General features: G+C 43.8%; 1 protein-coding gene across 2 annotated transcripts in view; it reads right to left on the minus strand.

The window, feature by feature from the left end:
• Positions 1–24,857, minus strand: part of MBD4 (methyl-CpG binding domain 4, DNA glycosylase) — a 152,426-nt gene that overhangs the window by 33,687 nt on the left and 93,882 nt on the right. Inside the window, exon 4 of one of the 2 annotated variants that reach the window (XM_069206317.1) lies at positions 990–2,701. The exons of the other annotated variant lie outside the window; for it this stretch is intronic. Coding sequence (XP_069062418.1) covers positions 2,073–2,701 — 629 coding nt within the window. The 3' untranslated portion in view covers positions 990–2,072. Of the gene's footprint in view, positions 1–989; positions 2,702–24,857 lie in introns of those variants that run through there. 2 annotated transcript variants of the gene reach the window in all.

The raw sequence follows: 24,857 nt of genomic DNA on the forward strand, positions 1-24,857 counted from the left end.
CACATAATCCACGTTACTTGGATGAGATTATGGATTGTATACATTCTCTACAGGAACAGTGGAGGCTGTATACAGAGGTATAAGTGAAGTTTTACTTGTATCTAGAGGAACTGTTAATCTATAATTGTTATACATAAACCTAGGGTGGGTAAATTGATAGTCACTTTCCCCACTGACCTGGGAGATGTCACAGTATTTATATATGCTTTCTTCTCAGGAAATATACTTATTTACGTACTGCACTTGTACCCATCACAGGTTGTCTCATCTTATGAAACTATTATAAAGCGCTTTGCCTTTGTTTAACACCAACCGATACATATATTTGTGTTGGGCCCAATGTATAGAATTAATTGGGATTGGGAGGATATGTAAATTGTGGCCAGTAAACGGATTGTTTTTTCCACCCCAGCTTAAGGTCTAGTATTCATTTCAAAGGGCAATTTTACTTTTGGACTCATGAATCTATAGTATGTTTTTAACTTGTTTTTTCAACTTTATGTTATGCAATGATGAATATTATACCTCACTGTACGCCGTGAATTTGTTAATCTAATTGCAGTCCTGAAGAACTTCTGCTTTGTTACTGGATTAAAATGCATTGGCTGCTTTGCTTTTGCTATTGACGAGGAATAAAAGATCTCAATTGGACATCAGTGTACCTGCATATACTCATGTGCTCTACGGTGTGCCCTCCGCAATATGGATCGATATTCTTCAGTATTTCTTTCTTTATCGGAATAAAATACAGACACTGTTTTCATACATTATAAGTGCAAGAAGTACGTTCTCTTGATCTAGCAATATAAATATTTACACAGAGGAACATATGGCAGCACTGTGAACTCGGAGAATGAACGATGAAATAGCCCACCTATGACTGTAGTTTCTGAACAAGTAACCAAGTCATACCAATAGCTGCTTAATCCCCCTGCAGAAAAGAACAGATTAAAAGAGAATGCACATTAAGAAAAATGAAGAACAATGGCTAAGGACCAGACGTGAGGTGGGAATTTTAGTTAACCGGAGCAAATACTACGACAGGAGACAATCTAGTATCACAAAATTAATGCTGCAAAACCAATGCATGTGGTATCTAATAAACAAAAACAGACCAATCAGTATGAGCTAAAAAACAGCCAATGTAGCATTATTTCTTATAGCAGAAGTCGCCCATGAAAGTAAAAATGAGATGGAGTCCTAAAGGATGGTAGAAACAATAGGGAACTTTGTAATAAAGATAATGCCAGGAGTCATGGAAAAAGAAGAACAACAGTGGTATCAGGTAAAATACATATATTAATAATTTAAACATAAGACAAGAAAGACCCCCTAAAAAGACTGGAAAGGTTAAAAAGCATGTCCAGAGATCCTTCCTGAAATAATGGTTAAAGTAAACATGGCTTTTCCTCGGGAGGGTGCAATTTGGGAGTGGGAATGAATGCAGATTTTATCCAACGTAAAGAACAAAGCAGCATGCCAAGTATGAAAAGTGTTCTACTGAACCTGTGCAGACCGTGAAAACTATTCTAAGCATGCAAACCAAATGGAAGACGCCGTGCTGGAGAAAAATTAGTTTTGCTCAGTACATTGACAAGCAGACTAATTTGCCATATCAAATCACCAAATACGTTGTAATGAAGACAAGCTCTTTTTTTTTTTTTTTTAACAAATTGATATACAGGCTGTTGATGGGTAAAGGCAACATGACAAGTAAACAAACATTACCTGAGTTGAACATTCCTATGCTAATCTCAATTTAAGATTACTCGTGCTCACACGTTTTTAGCAGGGAAATAAAAATAATCGCAAATGCAATCAACAGAGATGGAAGAGATAAAAATGAAGTAAAATACCTAAAATTCATCAGGAATTATCAACAATTTAATTGGGATCCTTATAAAACATCAGACCTTATGTCAATCATAAGATTTATTAAGAGTTGGAAATCCGCAGGTTAATAATTCCCAACTAGTGGTATACATGATAGAACAATAAAAATGAACACAAGGAACATGTCCGCACAACATTGGCCAGTTCAAATTTTCTTTGCTCCCTGGCAACCAAAACATTCATTTTTTCTTCCGTTTCTTCACCGTGCCATCCTCACGACTGCGTTTGGCCCTCTTTGGTGTCTTGGAAGGACGTTTGGCCCATTCCTCGTCACTGGAGTCGCTGGATATGGAGGAAGATGCTGATGAGGGAGCCACTTCAGCAGTTATCCGGACCCCGCTGGCTGTGGGAAATGGGATTGCACTTTCTAAAGTCTCTGCGATGCGCTGCAGACTGAGGCTTTGGGAGGCATTCTCCCTGACCAACTCACCAGTTAAGCCCAGTGAGCGACGTATGTACAGGCGGTTAAATTTCACAAGATTGGCTAAATGCCGCTCCATTCTCCTCAAATGTTCATTGATATTTTTCACTACGGATAGATGTTTTTGCTCAGTCTTTAAAATTGCACCTTCTACAGTTTTGCAATTTACTTCCAGGCCTGGCAATGTACTCCCTGGAGAGGGAGTTACATTAAGTCCGCTGGGGCCAGCTCCATTGTAGGAATGCATCGAAGACTGTCCAAGGTCCAAGTCTTCACTGTCACCATCAGTGTCAGTCAAAAGATGCTCCAAGTACTCATCGCTGGCATCTTCATACCCAGATAACGTGTCTTCACCAACACCAGTCAGATCATCTCTGGATTGTCGTTCTAAACAAAAAGGTAACAGTTATGAACACTTGATATGTATTATTGTACGCCATTAATCCCATTAATTTAGGAACAGATGAATGTCACTAACAGGCACAGGTGGCTGAACATGAACTGTGTATTTTAACTCTGCTTTGTAAATCCTGGCAACCCCTTATCCCTCCCCCGTTTACAAAAGTATATTGGCAACTGAATGATCCAGCGCTGGACAAGCTATTAAAAGAAATGTATTCTTTTGATGGCAAGAGGGTGGAGACACACAAACCCATCAACTTTGTAACTTGTGATCATAGCTAGCCCCACAAAGCCCAATGACAATCCAGTTAATATTAATCCTGAATGAATTAGAATGGTGGCTGACAGCCTATCTAAAGGCACAGCACAGACTTTCTTTTTCCCCATCTGAGAGAGCTTAGTCATTCTTCACCTCTTTTGCCACTGACCTGAAAGGTTGTGTAAGACATTTGTGACTTCCACACAGGACTAAGCAAACCCCTGCACAGATAGTCGGTTTGACAAGGCAGTCCGGACTCCTCTGCTACACCAAAGACTGAGCCTATCTGCTTAATTTGCATTACTCAGACACCTTGGACAAACAATGTGTGTGTTAATCATAGGTGGTCCTAATTCTATCAGTATGCGCAGCTGTGCACAGGAAGAATAAGAATGGGAACCAACAATGCCTTCACAATCATAGAAGAATTTTCCCAGGTGGACCTGCTGCAGCCAAGTTTATGTGCATCTGCGTCCTCCTGCAGACCTAGCATTCATGCTGTAACAGTCCTGACAGAGCTTTCTCCAGCACACTTTCTGGGGTAGGTGCAGAGACCCACCCAAAGGAATCGGTTTTGTATGAGTTGCCTAAAAGGAGGGACTTTTGACCTAACTCTCAATGTCACTGAGTCTGGTGACAGGAAAAGAATCAGCATAGAGGGATATTATGTGTTATGGGGAAGGTGTCCGGGGGTCCAATGAATAGTCAATAGTCCCTTGAAATCAGCACTATCAAGGCCCATCGATAAGACACCTGTGTCCCTCAGAACGCCTCTCTGGGTCGAGATGTGCGATGGCAATCTGTCAAGCTTTGAAGAGAAACCTACTGCACCGCTGACATACCTAGCACCTTGCATCTCGTAGAATAATCTGCCAGCAAAGCTTTTCGTCATCCAGCACCTTGGACAAAACACAGCACTTCGAAAACCTTAATTCGAAATGTAAACTGTTTTATACATTTATCTAGTGAAATGAACTTTGCACACTGGGTTCTAACTCATCTTTAAGAAAGCCGGCAAAGAATAGATCTACCATCATAGCCACAGGTTGTCTGCAGTGTGTTGTTTTGCTATACAAGACAACAGACAAGGAGCAAAGTAATTGATTCCTGCGTGTATCAAAACTGTTTCCTCCAAGGAAATCATTGCAGCCTATGTGACTCTTTTGGCAGGATGTCAGGTAATAAAAAAAAAAAAAATGTAGAGCATATAAAAGTGTGTGTTTGTCTGTGCATGAGTGAGAGTGATAAAGAGTGTGTGAGAGAAGTGCGAGAGACTGTGACAGGGAAATAGAGCGATGGGACACACTTCAGTTTTGTTGACTCTATACTTCAGGAGTATAGACTGGGTGAAAGAAATGCTTTGGGCCCAGGGTACAAAGCATTACCATTCTAAGCTCAAACGGTTCACGGTAGCTAAGGTCATATATCTAGGATTGCACGTACAACTAGGCTGCCTTTTTGCATAACAGACCTATCTTGCCTAGATATGGGGTTCCCATCACCAACTGAAAGTGATACGAGAAGCATAAAAGTACTGGCAAGCGTGCTTACCATGACCAGACCATCTAGTGGATCTTACCTTTAATAAAAATCTTCTAGAGAAAGGGCAAGGCATATAGGAACTGGTGTTTATGCCCAACAGAAAAGTGCTCTTCAAAAACAGGGTACAAGACACATATTGTAGTTCTGTATGGTTAGACACTTAACCTGCTAACCACACACGTCCTATTCAGAGACGGAATGGAGAGGAGACTAAAACTACTGAGTTTCTTCTTGAGGGACATATACCAGCCTTTAAGCAGGTCTGTCTCAGTGTTCCATACTCTCCTAAGTGTACTACAGACAACCACAGACCATGGCAAAGAGTTCTACAGATCAATGGTCAGCTGACAGACAGGGTAAAATAATTAACACCACTTCACTATTGTAGAAAAGATCTACCAGTTTCTATAAGGAAGAGCAGGTAATTTATTTTTTTAAGTATCTTTCTGGAGAGCACACCGTCTTTTTTCTATACCATACTCAGACCGGGATAAACCTGATCAAATTGTTAGGAACAGCAGTGTAACAAAAGTAACTTGGGAGCTTATTAAAAACGACAGGACTACTCCTCAGGTAGAGCGAATATCAACCAGAACGGTCAAATTCAAAGCGAAGTAGTTTTTTTCTGATGGCTACTCCTACTAGGTTATTGTTCTCCTCCTGAATCAATACCCAGTGAGTAGCCGCAGGGTGGTGGATGTGAGAAATGGGCTAAAACCAAGGTCCTACAACACCAATCTGCCAAAAACGTACTTCTTGCAGATTGCAGAGTTGCTGTGACAGTATCTAGTGATGGTATAGACTGAAGTCTACATTGCAGCCCTATAGATATCCAGGACATGAACACTCCAGGACAATGCAAAAACACATCCAGCCTGGTGGAATGGGTAATGACGTCCTCCAAGAGGCTATTTCTTGGTATGAACATTACTGATTTTGATGCACACCACAATCCAATGAGAAATGGTCTGCTTCTGAATTGCCTTGTCTTTCTTCGAACTAACATAGCTAATGAAAAGCGGATTGTGAGAAAACAGGGCTGATTGCAGAGGCCCCCTAACGTTTTGCCCAATTTTTCACTTTCACTTTTTGCTGTTGTTTTCCTGACTCTGATGGTGCCCTGGATACTGCTAACCAGTCCCAGGGCCTGTGCTCTGCATAAAATAAATATGCACATAAGGCTAATTATAATTGGCTATGTCAACCTACCTAGAAGTCCCTAGTATATGGTAGGGCATGTAGGTTTAGGGACCCTAGCATAGGTTGTGCACCCGCAGGTGCATTGCTGGGGTGCCCAGTGTCATTTTAAAGGCAGGCCTGCCTTGAAGGCTGCTTTTAAATTAAAAGTTACATGCAAATTCGACTTTGGAATTAAAAGTACTTCGAAAGTTTTAAACTACCTTATTTTTACATAGAAGTCACCCCAGAGGTGTGCCCTATGTGCCCCTAGGGTGGGTGCCAAGTAACTATAAGCAGGGACCTTATAAAAATAGTTGTATAAGCCCTGGTGAGGTAAAACAGGCAAATTAGTTTTTCCCTCACTGTAGTGAATGGTCTTCATAGGCTAGAATGGGGAGACTTTATTTTAATTTATAAAATCCCCTTAAGTGTCAGATAACTCAAGTTTGGTATCAGGGTTTACTTGTTATAATAAATCCCACAACTTACAATTGTTGGATTTAATATATCTTTTTGAGGTAAAGCGTTTTAAACTTAAAAAGTTGCAAACTTCAGCCCTGTAATGCTCTGCTCTGATTGGCCTGCCTCTGGCAGCCTGGTCAGGCTGTCTTGATGAGGTGTGAAGTTGCCTGGGCTGAACTGTGGGAGGAGATCTCACCTCAGCAGACGGAGAAGCAGGAAGGGGGAGGGCTGCCAAACTGGTCTTTAAAAGCAGGGAAGTACATTTGGAGTAGCGCAGCACCTCCCTCACATCCTGCAACCCCAGACAATTAGGTGCCCTCTTGATTAGATTAGGAGAGGGCAGGAGAAGGGTGTGTAAGATTTTTAGCCACACCAGTGGGTGAGCTAAGCTAGATGCAACCTCTAAAAACTAGTTTCAGCCATAATGGATTTTTGAAGAATGTTGCTCTCTGGGATTGATTTTTGCCACACTTCCCGGGAAGTGGTCATCACAGGGGGAAGGACCCTGCACCCGATTGGAGAACCTGGACCCCCTTGTTTTTCACCCAGAGGCACGGATAAAACTGGAGGACCTACACCCACACCTCAGTTCCATACCAGTTCCCAACAAGGAAGAACGTCAGAAGAAGGACTGCCCTGCTGGACCCCTGACCTGCACCTGGACCTGGACACTACTCTGAAGGACTGCACCAGCTTCACACTTGGGCTTCACCACTAAAAGGAATTCGCCTGTTTTCTACTGCTTCAAGAAGGGACTCCCCATTTGCTACAGGCACAAAGGAGCTGCCCAGATTTCCCTGCATCAAGTCCTGCAAGCAGAGCTGACCAGCGTCCAGTGGCCATTAGAGGATTCTGACCAGGTCCATTCTGGGAATTGTAGTCCCAACTCCCAAGTAGCAACTCAGAGCTTCTGGAACCTTGGGTCAAGTTGTGGACACTTCAAGGACCCAAAAGGGAACTCTGGAAGAAGATCCAGAAGTCTAGAGATGTTTGGAGCAACTCCAGAGGCAAACCAGAGCCTCTGAACCCTTGGCTGGTGCTGTGGACCACTTCGCTCCATCAAGAAACACTTCTGAAAGTATGTGTGACAGTGTTACCTCGTGGGTCGCCTGAACTCTGGACTTTGTTCCTTTTCCAGTGTGAGTTTAAAAAAAAAAAAAAAAAAAAAAAAAAGGTTTTAACCCTTTGAGCGCTGGTTGTTTCTATGCGCTAGAAAGCATTAATTCTTTAAAAATTCATATCTCCAGTTCCCCTTATTCGATTTTAATCATGTTGGTGTCACTTTAAAGATAAAAATATAAACTATTTTTATAAATTGGTGTTGGATTTTTATTGTGTTTTGTGTTTTACTTATTTACTGTTTGGTGATTTTTAAATGATTTTCACATGTCTCCTAAGTTAAGCCTTGTCGCCCGTTGCCAAGCTACCAAGGCTTGAGCTTGGTTTAATTTATTGAGACCTAACTGGAACTAAGTGGAGCTTAGTGGCCTATTGTTAAATGTAGGTACTTACATGCCCTTACCAATAACCCATTTTCCAACAGATCATTAATTCAGTACTCACGGGCCAGTCAGTATAAAAACTGAGGGCCTTGCGAGGATCCAGGTGGTACAGTCTCTCCTCCTCTTTGATGGTATTAGGAGGTGGGTTGAAAATTACTATTACTACACACTGACCCACGTGAAACAGGGCGACTCACTTCAGCAGGAAAGAAGCCTTGGTCCCAAGGACCGGTTTGCACAAAAACTGTGGTAAAAGGATGATGAGCAACCTGCAGCTCCCTAATGTGCTGAGCAGAGGTAATGGCAATCAAGAAAACAGTCTTTAAGAGAAGCAACCACAAAGTAAAACTGTAGATTGGTGCAAAACCTGAACCTGAAAAGAACGTGACCACCAAGTTAACGTTGCACTGTGGCATAACAAACAAAGAAGTTAGAAACAAATACATTCCTTAATTTCGGTAATGATCCTTTTGGTGGATAGTCTAACTGCTGACTCCTCGCCATCTGAATTCTCTGCAGGCACTACACTGTATCTGGACCCTTTTGCACGTTTGAAGATAGTGGAAACTAGTTCCATAGCAGCCTCATCCTACCTCCTTACATGACAACAGAAAGACACATGCAGACACCACCCCCTACTTGCCGACGTCCGTGTACAACTAAGCTTTCTGCACCATTAAACACAGAGTAACAGACCAAGAACCGTGACATAGAAATCTAACATAGAACCTTATTAACATCTAGAAGACCATGCAAGGGAACAGGAAAGATGGCAGGTCGGTGAGGAATCAGCATTCAGATGAAAGTATCCACCATCAAGAGCATTACCAAAAGTAACTTGCTTATTCTGGTGGCTTGTTCTAACCACAGATTCCTCTTTTTTTTTTTAACAGTTACCAAAGCAGGACCACCCAAAAGGAGCAGGGTGTGAGGAGTGGACTTTACCTAAGTAAATCCTTGGGGAAGGCGAGGCAAATGGGTGTCCCAGTGGCCCTGAGAGTCAAGGCAGTGATTCCTGGGGAGGATGTGCACAGATGCCCATGTGGTCATCTAGTAGATGCCTATTACATGAACACCTTTGGCCAAGGCTGTTATGTCTGCCTTGGTGCTGGAAGAATGAGCCTGGAGGTCCTCAGATGGCTCCTTTTTGGCTCTGGAATAGCACATTTTTATGCAAATAACGATTCATCTGAATAAGGTCCGTTTCTTTACTTAGTTTCCCTTCTAAGCACTAAAGAACCCCACAAAATGTTTGTCATCTACTCACTTCTCAGTCTGATTGATATGAAATCTAAAAGCTCTTTAGAGGCCCAACTGATCAAGCCTCTCCTCCTTCTTAGAATGATGTGGCGGAAAGAAGAAAGTGGGGCTTGTGAAGAACTGCCCCTCTGGAAAGACAACACCACTGCTAGTAGAAATTATGCCATAGTCCGAAGCACTAGCTTGTCTGGAAAGAAAGTGGTATGTAAGGATTGTATTGAAAGTGTCTGCGGTTCACTGACCCACCTTGTAGAAGTAAGCACAATGAGGAAGAGATCTTTAAAAGGCAGTAGCCTCAAACAGCAGCTGTTCAAGACTTTAAAGGAATGTATATTAGGACCAAATTAAAGTCCCACTGTAGCATAACAAAGAACACAGGAGGAAATATATGTAAGCCTCTCAAAAAAAAAAAAAAAAATCACAACCATGTACAAATAAAGGGTGCAAGCGCATAAAGGTAGAGAGACTGAACAAATAACCTTTTATAGTGCCCACCGTAAGGCCTTGCCAAGCCAAAGACAGGACGAACAGAAGAAGATCAGAAAATGTTGCCTCAAGCAAATCGACTAATCGGTCCTCATACCAGGTTACAAACCATGCATGTCCAGAACAGATCAACTTTGTAGACTTATGGTGAGCAGCCAAGATGACATACATTACTGCCTTGGGCAGGTCAAAACCACTGAGCTGGTTCCTCTCAATCTTTGTGTGGAAATGTAGCTTTGGGTGTAGAACCCTGCTCCCTTATTGGGAACTACCTCTTCCTCCCGAAGAAGGAGTCCGAGCAGGGGGACAAACATTCAGACTCATTAGGAAGAGTATCTGACTTTTCAAGCACAGTCCGAGGCTATTAGGATAAGTTGATCCCAGTTCCTCCTGACTTTCTTCAGACCCCAGGTAAGCAGTAACAAAGAAGGGAACAGGCAAAGGAAAAGAGTCCATATTTAGGCAAAACACGTCTCCCACTGAACTTTTCTTTGGGGGGGGGGGGGGGGGGGGGGGGGGGGGAGGGGGGACACAGAATCTAGAGCACAAAAAGCTCTCCAACCAGCATTCAGGGAGGTGGTGAAAAGATCTAATCAATATAAGTCCCACCAGGCTAACACATCTTGAACCATCTCTGGATACAGATACCACTTGTGGTTAGCTAGATAGCGTCTGCTGAGCTTGTTCGCTCTGTCATTCATAGACCTCGCTAGATGACTGGCAGCCAAGAAAATTCCTTGAAGGGCCATTGAACCCCAGAGTCTTACCACCACCTGTCTCAGCACCCAAACCCCCATGGTTTTATCAGTACCGCATGGTGGTTGTGCTGTCAATCATGACTTGCATGGGAGTGTAATTTATGGAAAGCAGAAAGGCCTTAAAATGCCTGCAAGGTGACAAGCATCTCCAGATGTTGTGCCTCTGCGGAAGCAATACTTTGTAGAGGTAGGCTCCAAATCGTCAATCTTCGATCTGAGCTTTGGGTGAGCTAGAAATAAAATGGCCTACTGCAAGTCAGGGCGGAGTTCACCATCCACCATTTAAGATCCCAAGCTACCTTGTCTGACACACGGTTGTCAGGCAAGAGGCACACCTGGTGTTTAGTCAGCTGTGGGCGGTGGGATCCACTGCAGAGCTCACAAGTACCAATGTGTATGAGGCACCAGCAGGTTAAAGAAAGCCAGGAGACTAGGAAGTTTAGGAACTATCCAAGTTGGAATACAAGACTGGGCCAGAAACATTGGGATCATATACTGAATGCCACAGACTCACTGCAAGGGTGGAAAAGCTTCAAATGCTACTGTATGAAGAACGGCGTTCAAAAAGAGAATCCTGTGCTCTGTTCTGTGGGGGGATTTGAACTTGTCAAGAACTACAGGGAAGACAATAGCAAAATGGTCATCCACGGGTGGTCAGCAAGTTAGTCTTCAAAAGAAAGTCACTGAAATACAGGAATACATTCATTTCCGACCTATGATAATGGTCCCAGACCACCACAATCACTTATTGTGAACACCCTGGGGCTGAAGTGTGGTCAAAAGGTAAGCCGTTGATGTGAAAGTGTTCATTCCCTATGACAAAGTGGAGGAGCTCTCTTTTCACCACCATCAGGCAATTAGGACAGTCATTTATTTACTTGAAGTGTATTTATTTAATACATATGCACTGTTAAGAAGTATCTTGGCGCTGCAGAAGATACAGGACCACCCTAGTCAGCACAAACCCATGTTTTCAGTGCCTTTCTAAGCTCAAAAGATTTGGAAGGAACAGATAAAGAGAAAGTGTTTCAGAGTGTAGTTTAGTGAAAACTGAAAGCTCTGACTCAATTTATTCGATTTGACATGAGCAATATCAAAAAGCAAATGGCTACAGGAACTTAAAGAGTTTTGGGGAATATTTAGAAAATGTCCAAAGAAGAAATTTGGGGCTTTGTTCATGAACGATTTTATAAACAATTTAAGAGGACTTAAAAAAATATATATATATTTTGTACTGGCAACCTGCGTACCTGACTTAACACATGTCCATCTTTTCTCACGCTGAAAAAAGCCCTAATCACTGAATACTTTTCCAGGATAAACTTAAATAGACTACCTTACAGTGGTCGATCCTTGATGGACCCAACAACATTTGCTACTGAGACCTATAAGAGGAAGCAAGAAATGCAGGGATGTGGAATTCCTATCGCCCGACGCACAGGACATCTTGTTTGGGGTCAAGGGCAACAAGCTTTTATGTTTACTTTGTCCTTGGGACAAGTAGGCCCAACCCTCTGCAGCACAAACCCTTTGGCTGCCTGTTTACAGAGAGTGGAACTCTCTGCAGTTGAGGTAATGTTTCCAAAAGATAATGCTGTTCGAACTTGTATTTATGGTTCATTATTTGAAAGCCTTCATTATTAGGGTGAGTGCTGTAAATAAATGTTTTAAGGTCACACTTCACTACTGACGTTGGTTCCAGTACAAAAAAAAACAAACGTGTATCCACGTTTGAAAAGTTTAGGCTATGAGGCTAAGTATAATGCTCCCAGAATGCTCTCTGATTAGATGCAAATGAAGTGTCATTTAGTAAAATGTGTTGATGCACGCTAGTATTTCCCAAAAATATTTCTAATGAAAAATCAGTGTAACCATTTTCAACACGATTATGGGAAGCATGAAAATAAACAAACACTGACAAAGCCAACTGATCTGACATATTTTTATAAGTCTTTTAGTTTCATCAATGCGTGTCTTGTTTTGACATGGCTTTTGTAACACTTTATTGTTGTGGGAGCTACCAGGCCCTAAACATTGTAACAAACACTGGCAAAAAAAAAAAAAAGTTTTTGAACTCTAAAAGAACACGTTGCCACCAGCGGCATAACAAAGGCCCCGCAGCCGCCCTCCAGGGGGCCCCTTCAGCACAGCACCTTCCCTGAGTGAGTCTGGAGAGGGGGCTCCTCCATGTTCTTTGTAAAGGGGCACCCTCCAGTTTCGTTACGTCACTGATTGCCACTGTAGTTCCTGACACTGAACAAAACTACTTTGTGTGCCAATATGCTCCTTGTGGAAGAGCAGAATGCGATCACTCACAGTAAAGCCAGCCGAAAGAGAGAGAAATAGAAGTTTAATAAAAACAAAATGTCTTTGTTAACACCAGACCTAATTAGGGACCAAGACCCACATGTAGGTAGCTTTTTGCATGTCGCAAACAGCGACTTTCGCTGTTTGCGACGTGCAAAATGCACACTGCGATGCACAAACCCAGTTTTGCGACTCGCAATTAGTAAGGGGTGTTCCCTTCCTAATTGCAACCCGGAGTGCAATGTAGGATTGTTTTGTGACCGCGAACGCGGGCGCAAACCAATTGCAGTTTGCACCCATTTCAAATGGGTGCTAACACTTTCGCAAAAGGGAAGGGATCCCCATGGGACCCCTTCCCCATTGTGAATGTCACTGTAAGCATTTACTGCCTGCTCTGAAAAAATGAAACGAAAACGTTTCATTTTTCGTTTTTGTTATGCATCTCGTTTTCCTTTAAAGAAAACGGGCTGCATTACAAAAAAAAAAACAGCTTTATTGAAATGCAGTCACAGACATGGTGGTCTGCTGTCTCCAGCAGGCCACCATCCCTGTGAGGGTCGCCATTCACGAGGGGGTCGCAAATTGCGACCCACCTCATGATTATTCATGAGGTGGGCATTTGCGAAGCCCTTGCGAATCACAGATGGTGTCAGGGACACCATCCTACATTCGGATTTGCGACTCGCAATTTGCGGGTCGCAAATCTGAACCTACCTACATGTGGCCCCAAATTCTTAAAGAAAGTCACAAAAGTGCACCCATGGTATATGTCGTACCCCTATAAAATACTTGTGAACTGTATTTTAGCATGGGTAAATACGATGTGTAGATTTGCTCATGTGAAAATCTATTGAGCATTTGCAAGTTCATTTTCCCTCCAGCCACTTTCTTCCCAACCCTGGAAGAAGTTCTAATTCTGCCATTGTCAGGAGTAAATGTCCAACCTTTCTTATCATGGGAAAATATTAGAGAGAAGCTGGTAAAAATCTTTAAAACATGCAAGTTAGTAGGTTTGCAGACTCAAAGGCATTCCAGCCCTGGAACTATTGCTTACTGCTTCCTCCAGCCCCAGTATGCAGATCTGCAGAAAGGTGGCAAAATAAGGAAATTGCTACAGTAGGGATTGAAACTGCAAGTATTCAAGCCCTACAATGGTAGTAGCCCTGGCATAATCAGCGAGGCTAATATCAGAGCTCTTACATAATGAGATTGCTGCCATAATTTGTCGCCAAACTACATGGCACCAAAGGGACAAGTAGATCTTTTTACAGGACAAGTAAATTTGAGAAGCAACCTGTCCCCTGGACAAGTAGATATTTTAATAAATTCCACACCCCTGAAATGGATCAAGCATTGGCAAAGCCAATAGGTTACACCTATGCAAAATCTACGGGCTTTGTCAATGTGTTCAGAGTTCATAATGAGCACTGATTAAGTAAGCACTCACATCAGAGGAAACAAGCATGCTTCAATCAAGGAGAACCAATGATGGCAGCTCACTAAATGCAGGATTTTCATTTGGTGCTTTAAAAAGATAGGTTGTGCTGGTCTCCAGCACACTGACATTAGAGGATTTGTGTTGTCTGTTTCAATTTCACTATTTAGCCTTGAATTTTTTGGGGTGTTGTGTGCGTCATGTGCCTGGTCGTTTATATAATGTCTAGGAGCCCGTGTACCAGCAGTGTTGGACATTACATACGGAAGACATATGGTTAGCCGATGGCTAACATACACATGCCCTGGTGATACTCGAGGTCTGAGTGATGGGACATTTAAACACCTCAACGCGGACACTGATACCAGGTACATTATGTGACAGACGTTTCAAGATTTGTTGTATGTAGTAATGTACTACCTAGTAACAAGATGATGGATCAGAAATATGATACAAAGATAAATTATTCATACATTCAGGGGATGCATGAGCTGTGTGCATGTGTTTATACATGTCTGCGTGTGTGTGTATGTGTATGTGTGCCTGCCAGCGTGTGTTGTGTCCTAGTTCGTGCAGGTCAGATTTTACGTGCATTTCTTCTGCGAAGGTCTGTGTGTCTCAGTAAGAAAATGCTTAAATGGGCATCTGTTTGTAGAGGTGTTTGTGTGTGTATGCATGTGTGTGAGTGTTTCTCTGTGAATGGGTGGGTACCTGTAGGTGCTTAGCTTCTTATGTGAGAATGTATTGTAAATCTAGGTGTGACTTAGTATTCACACAAGTTTGTGTGTCTGTGTTCTAGTGTGTCTGCAATGAACCCAAAGGCTTTGCGATTTAAAGCAGAATGACTGTTGGGTGCATATTTTAACAAAGGATTCGAAATTCAGCTCAGTTTACAAAAAGGCAGCATGTTATTTAATTTTACCACCGTCTATTTTTACATTTCCGATATGTGCCAGAACAAACGCACAAACCGAACCTTGCATTATGCATTTTGTGTAATTGTATTCACATGACAATTCACAGAGATAAATGTCTAAAAGTTTATACAAACACCACAAGCTTCCATTTTGTTGTTAGAAACATACTAAACATTGACAATGGATCTGATACTCACCAAAGTTCAACTGGGGTGGTGGTCATGATGGCAGCTGTAAAGTATGTTTCTATGTCAGGACCGGAGGTGAGGATTATGTTGTCCCTTCTTCACTATACTGAATAGCAGCCATTTCACAACTTCACCAATATAAACTACTGTCCCCATGAAACGTTGGGAATAAGTAAAGAAAAACAATAACATCCAGTGGTAGAAACTGGTCCATGGAGTAGCCAAACAGCTCTCAACAGTCCAGAATGTAGTCCATCATCTGTGTCCCCTCTGCCTCCTTCAATGCTGCTAGCAGAAGGGATAAGTTCACACTTCCCTTCCTTTTATTACTATCAAGCTTTTTGTTGTTAATTATGTGTGTTTCGTGTGCAATTATTTCTCTGTAGCGTTACCGGCCGCAGGAATGATCTCGCTCTTTCACAGCCATTTTATTATGATGTAGCTCCAGCTGCAGTGTGGCGGTCCCACCGCTAGGTGGCGCGCAAGAGGCACATTAATTCTGTTGTGGCGCGCAACTTTGATTTCCCTTCAAATCAGTGACGAAGGTGCGCGCAGACAGCCGTGGAGTATGCCTGCCTGGAGAGCGACGCCCCACACCAGTAGGGTCTGTAACGCCCAAGCAGGCCCCAATAATCACTCCTGATGCCCCCTCTAACGCAGGATCACTATTCAAACTCCTTCCTCCAAACCCTCCCTCAGACACTGTGGCTGATGAGTCAGACTTGTTGGACCCTGATGACATCCTTCATCCACAGTCTTCTGAATGGGCTCCATCTGAAAAGGTGGCAGATTACGTGGTGGGTCGCATCCGGAAACTGATGAAAAAGGAATCCTGCAACTGCCTCCGGGCAGAGGGCCCTCGACCTTCCCTGGGTGATAAGGTTGTCCTCATCCCGAGTTAGACCCTAGAATGACCACTTTCCTCCAGTAGTTCATGAAGCACCAAAAGAAGGGTATAGACGGGTGTGCCAGGACAAAATCGTGCACATCCTGGGCCGGTTAACAAAGATACTGGACATGGCCAAAGATGCCAAGTCTGTGGGCTCCTTAATTTCCCCAGAGGTACTGTCCGGTTTGGAGCAAGGCGCCATCATTTTCCTTGATAACGCAAACTGCGTGTTATTGACTGAGCACCGCCACTCTTTGCTAATAAATGTGGACCCTAAGCTTGGAGACCGGGCAGATTCTGAGGTGGGCAGAGGGAGTTGGTGGGGAGGGGGCGGGGTTGTCTTCTGAGAGCCTTTTATTAAGGAATTTAGAAAATGTGTGAACACATTCACTGCATTAGCGAGGCACAATCATCCATGAAAGAGCATTTCCCTCCTGGGTTTTCCAAGGGGCTGGTAGAGGCAGGGGATGCTCGGCCGGCAAGGCCCACTCCCAGTACCCTTTTTGAGGCCAAGGCTCCTGGCAAGGGAAATACCAAGATCAAAGCTGCTTTGCCAACTTCTAACCAAGAGGCCGGTGCTTCCGAGGTCAAGGTGGCAGAGGAGCAAACACCTTCCTCCAATTCCGGTGAGTCTTCCCTTCTAAAGGTAGGGGACTGTCTGGTGAATTTTACTCTGGCCTGCGAAGCAATCACAAGGAATGCATAGATCCTTCAAATGATCCGGTGTTTTCAGACAGAATTTTACAGCTCCCCCGACAGGAGTTCCATCCCCATCCAATTCAGCTTTTGTCTCACAAGACCGAGCTTGTGGACGTCGCAGCTATACTGAACAAGGGCGCTATGTATCCTGCAGTTCTGCACCGCCACGGCTTCATCAGCAATATGTTCCTAGTCAATAAAGCCAACAGGGTTCAACGACCAGTCATCAACTTAAGTGAATACAATGAATGGCTGGCATTCCGGCATTTCAAAATGGTAGACCGACATTTAAAAATCCTGTGCGATGTCCTACTCTCTCTCGATTGGTTGGTGCACCTAGACCTGAAGGACGCTTACTTGACTATTCCTATATTCCCACCACACAGGTGGTTTCTCCAATTCATCTGGCACCAGCAGACTTTCGAGATTTCCACTCTGCCATCCGGACTGTCCTCCACACCTTGGTGCTTCACAAAGGTTCTCAAACCAGTCGTGGAACACCTCAGGGCGAAGGGGTTACGCCTCATTGTATACCTCGATAACTTCTCCTGGCCACTGCCCCCAGAAGCTGTCCCTCCAACCGCACATGGCGGTCAACCTTCTACAATAACTCAGGTTAGTCATAAATGAGAACAAGTCCTTGTTGGTCCCGTCCCAGAAAGCGGTTTCCCTCAGATTCATAACAGATTCTACCACAGCCACTCCGAGTCTTCCGTCTCGGAAAGTGACAAAAATATATCACGAGTTGCAACGGACCCTAGCTAGGCAACGGGTCTTGCTACGACAGGTTGCTCATCAGTGGGGTCTTCTTTCATATTCCATGCAGGCCATCTTTCCCGGCCCTCTCCACTATCAGGTGTTGCGGCATCTGAAGGCCACCCATCTGCGCAAGGGCTTGACATACTCCCAGATGCTCACCCTTTCAGAAGAAGCACGGTAAGAGCTCCGTTGGTGGCTTGCCCACATGGATGCATGGAATGGGAGAGCAATATTTGGCTCTGCGCCAGACATCACTGAATCAGACGCTAGCAGGTTAGGCTGGGGCGCACGGTGTGGAGATTTTTCCACCGGTGGCTTGTGGTTTCCAGAGGAACAGAAGTTGCTTATAAACTGACAAGAACTTGTAGAAGGCTCCTTTGCGATCTGGTGCTGGACCAAAGACTCAATCCAGTCTGTCCTCCTGAAAATCGACAACATCTAAGAGGTCCACTATATCAATCATCTGGAAGGTACTCTGTCCAAGACACTTCCCGATCTTGCATCCAGTTTCTGGCAGATCTCAGTCACAGCGGAATACCTCCCTGGTCAGGAGAACAGAGTGGCAGATTTCCAATCCAGACATTACTGAGATTCCAGTTTTTTGTTTTTTTAAATCTCCAGGACCTATGGAGTCCGTTCTCAGTAGACCTGTTCGCGCCTAGGTTGGATGACCAGCTGTCCAGATTTTTCAGTTGGAGACTGTACTCCGTGTTGGCAACAATGGATGCCTTTCTTCAGGACTAGAGCCTGTAAAACCAGCTAAACATTTCCCCCTGCAATGATCACAAGAGCATCCGCTCAGGCAGACGCCAGCATGTTTCTGGTTCTTTTGGAATTTTCTTGGGATTCCCCAGTCCGACTCACCCAGTTTCCCTCACTTATGCTCAACCCGGACCAAATGCCACATTAGATGGTTCTGGAAGGATCGCTGTTGCTAATGGCGTGGTGGATTACAGGGGAGGATGGTTGGTCCTGGGCCTTTTGCACTAAGTTGAGGACTTCTTGCCCAAAGCCTGGGCAGACAGCATAATTAAGTGTTATAGATTGGCCTGGATCTAGTGGACCCGTTGGTGTTCGCAACCCATGGATGCTGATGTAGTGCACGTCCTTAATTTTCTGGCCAGCCTGGCAACTGATAGACTAGCATATCGCTCAGCTGCACTTTTCGATCAGCTTTTTCAGCTGGACATATTCCAGTGGGGAGCTCCCCTTTGACGGAACACCTGTTTGTGTCATCTCCTTCAAGGGTTCAGACTTTCCCGTCCGCCGGAACCTGGATATTCAGCACTTTGGGATGTAAACCAAGTGCCTAACTTGTTTTTGTTCTGGCAACCAAACTGATTTTTATCCAGAAAGGAACTATCAGCTAGGCTGGCTATGCTTCTCTGCCTGATATCCTGTAGAAGGGTCTTAGATGTGTGCACCTTGGATATATCAGGCAGGACATTTTCTCCCTCTGGAGTATCTTTCACGGTAAGTAGAAGAACGAAGTATAATACTAAAGTGATTTCTTAGCTAGCCTTTCCAGCCTTGCCTCAGCTGTGTGTGGTGCAATGGTTCAAGTCATAAGAGGAGATGTCTTCGGAAATCCGTCCTGCAGGTGAGTGTCAGCTTCTCATTGCACTGCAGAAACCCCATAAGGTGGTGTCTCCCCCACCGTTGCACGAAGGGTGATGCAAGAGGCTGGTATTGACTTGTCTCTCTTAGGTGCGCATTCCGCGCGTGGAACCATGGCCTCAAAGGCAGTCAGTTTAGGTGTTGGTTTGGAGGACATCATGAACGCAGCAAACTGATCTTCATACTCCATATTTAGGAGATTCTATTTGAAGCCAGTTTTGGATATGGCTAAACTGGTAGTGGGCAAACTTTTAACAAGCATAATCCCCGCCTCCGGTACTGACATAGAAAGAAACATTTCATAGCTAACGTAATGGAAAGTTTCAATTCTATTATGGATTTGGAGGCTAAGAGTATCCCACCCTGTCAATCTTGATATGAAGAATCCTCCCAGTGACTAGCAAGTATTATATTTATCAGTTTTCACTGTAGTCACTATAAGAATTCCTCATGTACCTGACGTTCGGTGGGTATATAGTCTGTTTTCTGCAGGTTTGCTGATACGGTAGTCTGCTAAATTTGTCCTGTTTATATATGAATAGAGATGGTTAAACAGGACGTGTGAGAATGAATCAACGGCGTCTCGCGCAACAAAAAAAGTGGCAGAGGGGACATAGATGATGGACTACATTCTGCTATTCCATGGACTAGTTTCTACCATTGGATGTTATTGTTTTCCTTTACTTATTCCCAATGTTTCATGGGAACAGTAGTTTATATTGGTGAAGTTGTGAAATGGCTGATATTCGATAAAGTGAAGAAAGGATAGTATAATTCTCGCCTCAGAGGCCTTAACAGAATTGAAACTTTTGGTTACATCAGCTAGGAAAAATGTAATTCTCTGCATTTACAAAGACAAGCACTAGTGCTCAACAGATGCTCAGCTATGCGGAAAAACACCATCTATGTTTAATTAGAAGTATATGACTTTCCCTCTTCCTCTGCAAAATGATAATGACGTAATCTATCCATATAATAAAACTGTTTTTGTCTGCCCTTCTGAAATAGTGTACAGTTTATTCGGGGGACTACTGAAGGGATGTAGTTAACTTGAGATTCACCTATGCTTTTTTACCCACTCAAGCTGTCACGGCGGATAAGACTGTCCTATTTATTGCTGGTTTGGCTCTCTGTGATAGCGGGACTGTACCCCACCCAGACTCCCCCGTTTTATTAGTTTGGCTGCTCTGACTGCTGAGAGGCAGGTGCCGGGAAACGCTTTAACATACAACAATAAAATGACACTGCCAACACTGTTGGGCCTAAAAAGTTGACATCTGATGCCTCTTTGGAGATATGTGAGACAGCCCGGCAGTCTCCCCTTTGAAACACCTAGAACGTTTGCACTCACAGCTCACTGAGGTTGACACACTCACTTAAAGACATTCACACTACTGGCAGCATAGCTTCACGAAGACTCAGGTGTGCGATGGAAGCAGTGGTACTGCTGGGAAAGTCGTCTCAGAAATAAAATACCTGCTGTGAAGAAAGACTGTGCTAATATTAAATATAACTGGATGCCACACCTTCCAATAGTGCAATGTGGAATATAGTGGAAATACGAGAAAGTGCAAAGGTAGAACCAACATTAAAACGTGAAAATCAATGTCTTTTCAAAGGTGAAGCGGAACCGGAGTAAATCATAAAATGTTTTGGCCATAAGGAGAAAAATGTGAAGACTGATGCTGATAAAATTAGATGAATTTGCAGTAACACCAAACAGGGAAGACGGCAGGCAGTGGTGTTGCAAAAGTGTCACAGGCACTACTGCAAGCAAAAAACAAATAATTGGGGTGCAGTGGGTGCATCTGTTTGTAGAGTTGTTTGCGTGAGTATATGATTGCTTGTGTGTGTGTGAGTGCGTGTATATTTGCGACTTTCTCTGTGAATGGGTGGCAGCCTATGGGTACTTATCTTATGTGAGAGTGCATTTGTGTGGACCAATGGGTGCACATGCCTGTGTGCGTACCACTTAGTATTCACATGCGTTTGTGTGTCTGTGTGCTATTGTGTGATTCTGGGCAACTCCATTAATCTTGCCGTGCCTACTAAAAAAACAAGCAACAACTATGTGCTAGGTGCAAGGAATGCGACCAAGGAGGGGAGAGCCTTTGAAAACACAGGCACACTTATGGAGTACCTGGCAAAGCACGCGGCGGTGAAAGGAGACTGGCTGCTAGCCACTGGCTAGCAGCCGGAAATTGTACTTCGTCCAGGCTCCAAGAACAGCAGAGAAAGCGGAAGTGAACCTTGAGGACATATCCCTGAGGCTGCTGACCAATCAGAAGACAGAAAGTGCAAGTGCAGTTTCAAAATAATGTTTCTCCCTGCTGCTTTTTAGTTTGAGCTTAGCAGCATGGAAGCGCTGCTTTTCGACATGTTGTAATCTATTTTGTGGGCTTTAACCATGCCCATCGCTTTGATTAGTTCCTGGGCCTGCCTTTCAAAATTACATTGATTTTTGTAGGTGAATGCTTTACATTTGTTCCGCCATGAGGCTGTTTTGTAACCACCTTACAGACTGACCCTATTATATAGATTATTGCACGATCGGCCACATACTGTAGTGTGGGTGCAGTACTTTTTTTTCTTTTGTCTCGCCTTTGCGCTCCATGCCGGCCATAGCAGTTTGAAGCGCTTTGCATGAGCACCAGTTATGTTGCACACACTTCACGGACACTGCACTTCAAGCGAAGTTCTTAAAATGTAATTAACTCTGTGTCACTGCCGGCAGCTTGTCGATCGCGCCCTCTCTTCCACAGCAAGCACGCTTCTCTTTTAAGCACAGTGGATGGCGGACAAAGCTGCACATGTGCCTATACTGAGGGCGGCAGCAAACTGTTGTAACATGCAACATCTCTACCATCCCTTCAGCTACAAATGCATTGCGACCAAATTATGGTAGGCAGCTGAGACCGGAGCGGGGGCAGTGCCTGTGATCATAGAGGATTACCACTAGAAAGATGTGGCATGCGTTCAGCATGTATTTAGTAAGCCACTGCCTGGATAACACACAGTTCTGTTGCCTACGAATGGTCAGTATGGGGGCAGGCTCTAATCCCCTGTTGAGATTTTTTTTCCATCAACAAAATACTTTGCAAGCACAGTACACAAATGTGCGCCGTTCAGGCAAAACCTAACAAGCATTTGTAATGTAATAGGTCTCGCATTCGCGAGAGTTAGGGCTATTGGTTTTGTAAATGCATAATTGGACCTTTCTTGCCACATAAATTGGTCAACTCTGCCTCATAATTTGGTCCTTTCCACCCACATAATTCGAGAGGACCTGCATGTAACTAAAGCACTTCCATTTACCTTCTTCCTCTATCTGCAGTTTTAATTTGTGTTCAACATCAATTCTTAACAATTAGAAGGTGGAAAATAAACAGAAAACGCAAGGCAACAGAACTGTGTGTTATCCAGGCAGTGGCTTACTAAATACATGCTGAACGCATGCCACATCTTTCTAGTGGTAATCCTCTATGATCACAGGCACTGCCCCCGCTCCGGTCTCAGCTGCCTACCATAATTTGGTCGCAATGCATTTGTAGCTGAAGGGATGGTAGAGATGTTGCATGTTACAACAGTTTGCTGCCGCCCTCAGTATAGGCACATGTGCAGCTTTGTCCGCCATCCACTGTGCTTAAAAGAGAAGCGTGCTTGCTGTGGAAGAGAGGGCGCGATCGACAAGCTGCCGGCAGTGACACAGAGTTAATGACATTTTAAGAACTTCGCTTGAAGTGCAGTGTCCGTGAAGTGTGTGCAACATAACTGGTGCTCATGCAAAGCGCTTCAAACTGCTATGGCCGGCATGGAGCGCAAAGGCGAGACAAAAGAAAAAAAAAGTACTGCACCCACACTACAGTATGTGGCCGATCGTGCAATAATCTATATAATAGGGTCAGTCTGTAAGGTGGTTACAAAACAGCCTCATGGCGGAACAAATGTAAAGCATTCACCTACAAAAATCAATGTAATTTTGAAAGGCAGGCCCAGGAACTAATCAAAGCGATGGGCATGGTTAAAGCCCACAAAATAGATTACAACATGTCGAAAAGCAGCGCTTCCATGCTGCTAAGCTCAAACTAAAAAGCAGCAGGGAGAAACATTATTTTGAAACTGCTGCAGTCTGTTGGCCCAAAACCGCTCTAAGAGTCCATCAGCATTCCGAGCTTGCTACCCCCAAAACAAGACTGTGGATGGACCTAAAGCATGCAGCCTTATGTTTTTTCTCACCAAAAGCCCTGTTCAGAATAAGCAAAATCTGTGCCTTTGATAGATATTATTTCAGAAAGCTGTTAAACATACAAAGCTGAATGGTCTCAAAAGCAGAAACCAGATCAAAGCAAACTTGTCCCACATACTTTTGAAGACTGAGAAGGATTTATATACTGTCTGGGAGAAAATATACACTAAGATGGAAATTGTAAAGCAGGTGACCCAGAGTGGTAAATGTAAATATTGAATAACGTTGGTGAGATGACAGAACCCTCCAAGACACTCTAGTGCAGTAGGCAAGGCTCAAAACTATAAAGACTCAACAAATAGTTTAGGTTCTGAATTCCAAAAAGGAGTGAAGCAATTTTAGTACTGATCATGTCCAACGTAGGGTGTCATGGTTGAGGGTGTTGAATGTGGAAGAATTACCCAAAAGGACCGACACCACCATCCAATTTCATACATAAACGATTGAGTACTGAACAATCGCTGATTCTGTGTTCACATCATACTGGCTTAAAGGCAACTTGAGAACCAACCAGAAGGCAATGGCTGTCAACGTAATGTTGAATTTGATAAAGTTACTTCCTTTTTTATGTTTCTTTTTTTAAAGGAGAAAAAAAAATCAGAAGGGGTGGACAACCAGCTCAGGGGGAGCAACACCAAAGACATGCAGGGTAAGGGGTGAAAAGCTACAGAAGAGCAGAGAACAGGGATGGGAGCCACCGCAAGGGAAGAACTAGTGAGGGGTAGGAAAAGCAATAAAAGTGTAGGACACCTTCTCCTCGCAGCACAACTATATATAGCACAAATGTGGAAGCAGCCCCACGCTAAATTTATGGTGGGGTAAACTATGGAACTTATATGCTATGGAAAAGCTTTCTACAATCATTCAGGATAGAGTGGCTAAGTTTCAGACTGCATGGTACCCCTTTGTAATGTACATCCGGGGTCGTAATAAGGCAGGGGGCATACACCTCACTATGTCCAAGACATTTAAAGCGTCACACATTTGGGTCTTTTTTCCTCTTCCAACTCTGCAAAGGTCTCTTCTTGATACGTCCACCTCTTGACCCTGGCCCATTTGTGCTGGCCCGCTTTCGAGGGTGGGGGGCCATCCATGATGGGCATGCTTGTTATTGTTGCCACAGAGGTCCGTTCTTGCGCATTGCGGAGTATGTTTGGACTGCATGGGAGTCTTCCTTAGCCACCCCGCCATTGTAACCCTTTTGGGAGAAGAAGGGTGGTTTCCCCTACCCTGTCCTCTTGGCTTGTACGATGCATATTTGACGAGGCTGTAAAGTGTGTCTTGTTCTCACTCTAAAATAAAGTGGTTACAAACATAAAAGGGTAGGAAGGGCTGGCAGAGCAATAGAGGAACTGCTAAGGGGACAAAAAAAGAACGCAGAAGCAGAGATGGGGTGGAAAGCAATGGAGGAAGTGGGGGGGCACTGTACAAACGGAGGGTAAACATTTATTTTAAAAAAAAACAGGAACACAAGGGAGACAGAGGAAAATACATGAAAGGAAAATGAAAAAGTAGTTAAATAATTGAAAGTAGTGGAAGGGATACAACTCTTCCAAACTCTAAAACAGGTAAGCTTCAGGGGAGGAACAAATGTGAGACAAGTAAGGAAAACAATGAATAAGACACAAGCAAATGA

The sequence above is a fragment of the Pleurodeles waltl genome, chromosome 9 (genome assembly GCF_031143425.1).
Source record: "Pleurodeles waltl isolate 20211129_DDA chromosome 9, aPleWal1.hap1.20221129, whole genome shotgun sequence".
Classification (NCBI taxonomy): Eukaryota; Metazoa; Chordata; class Amphibia; order Caudata; family Salamandridae; genus Pleurodeles; species Pleurodeles waltl.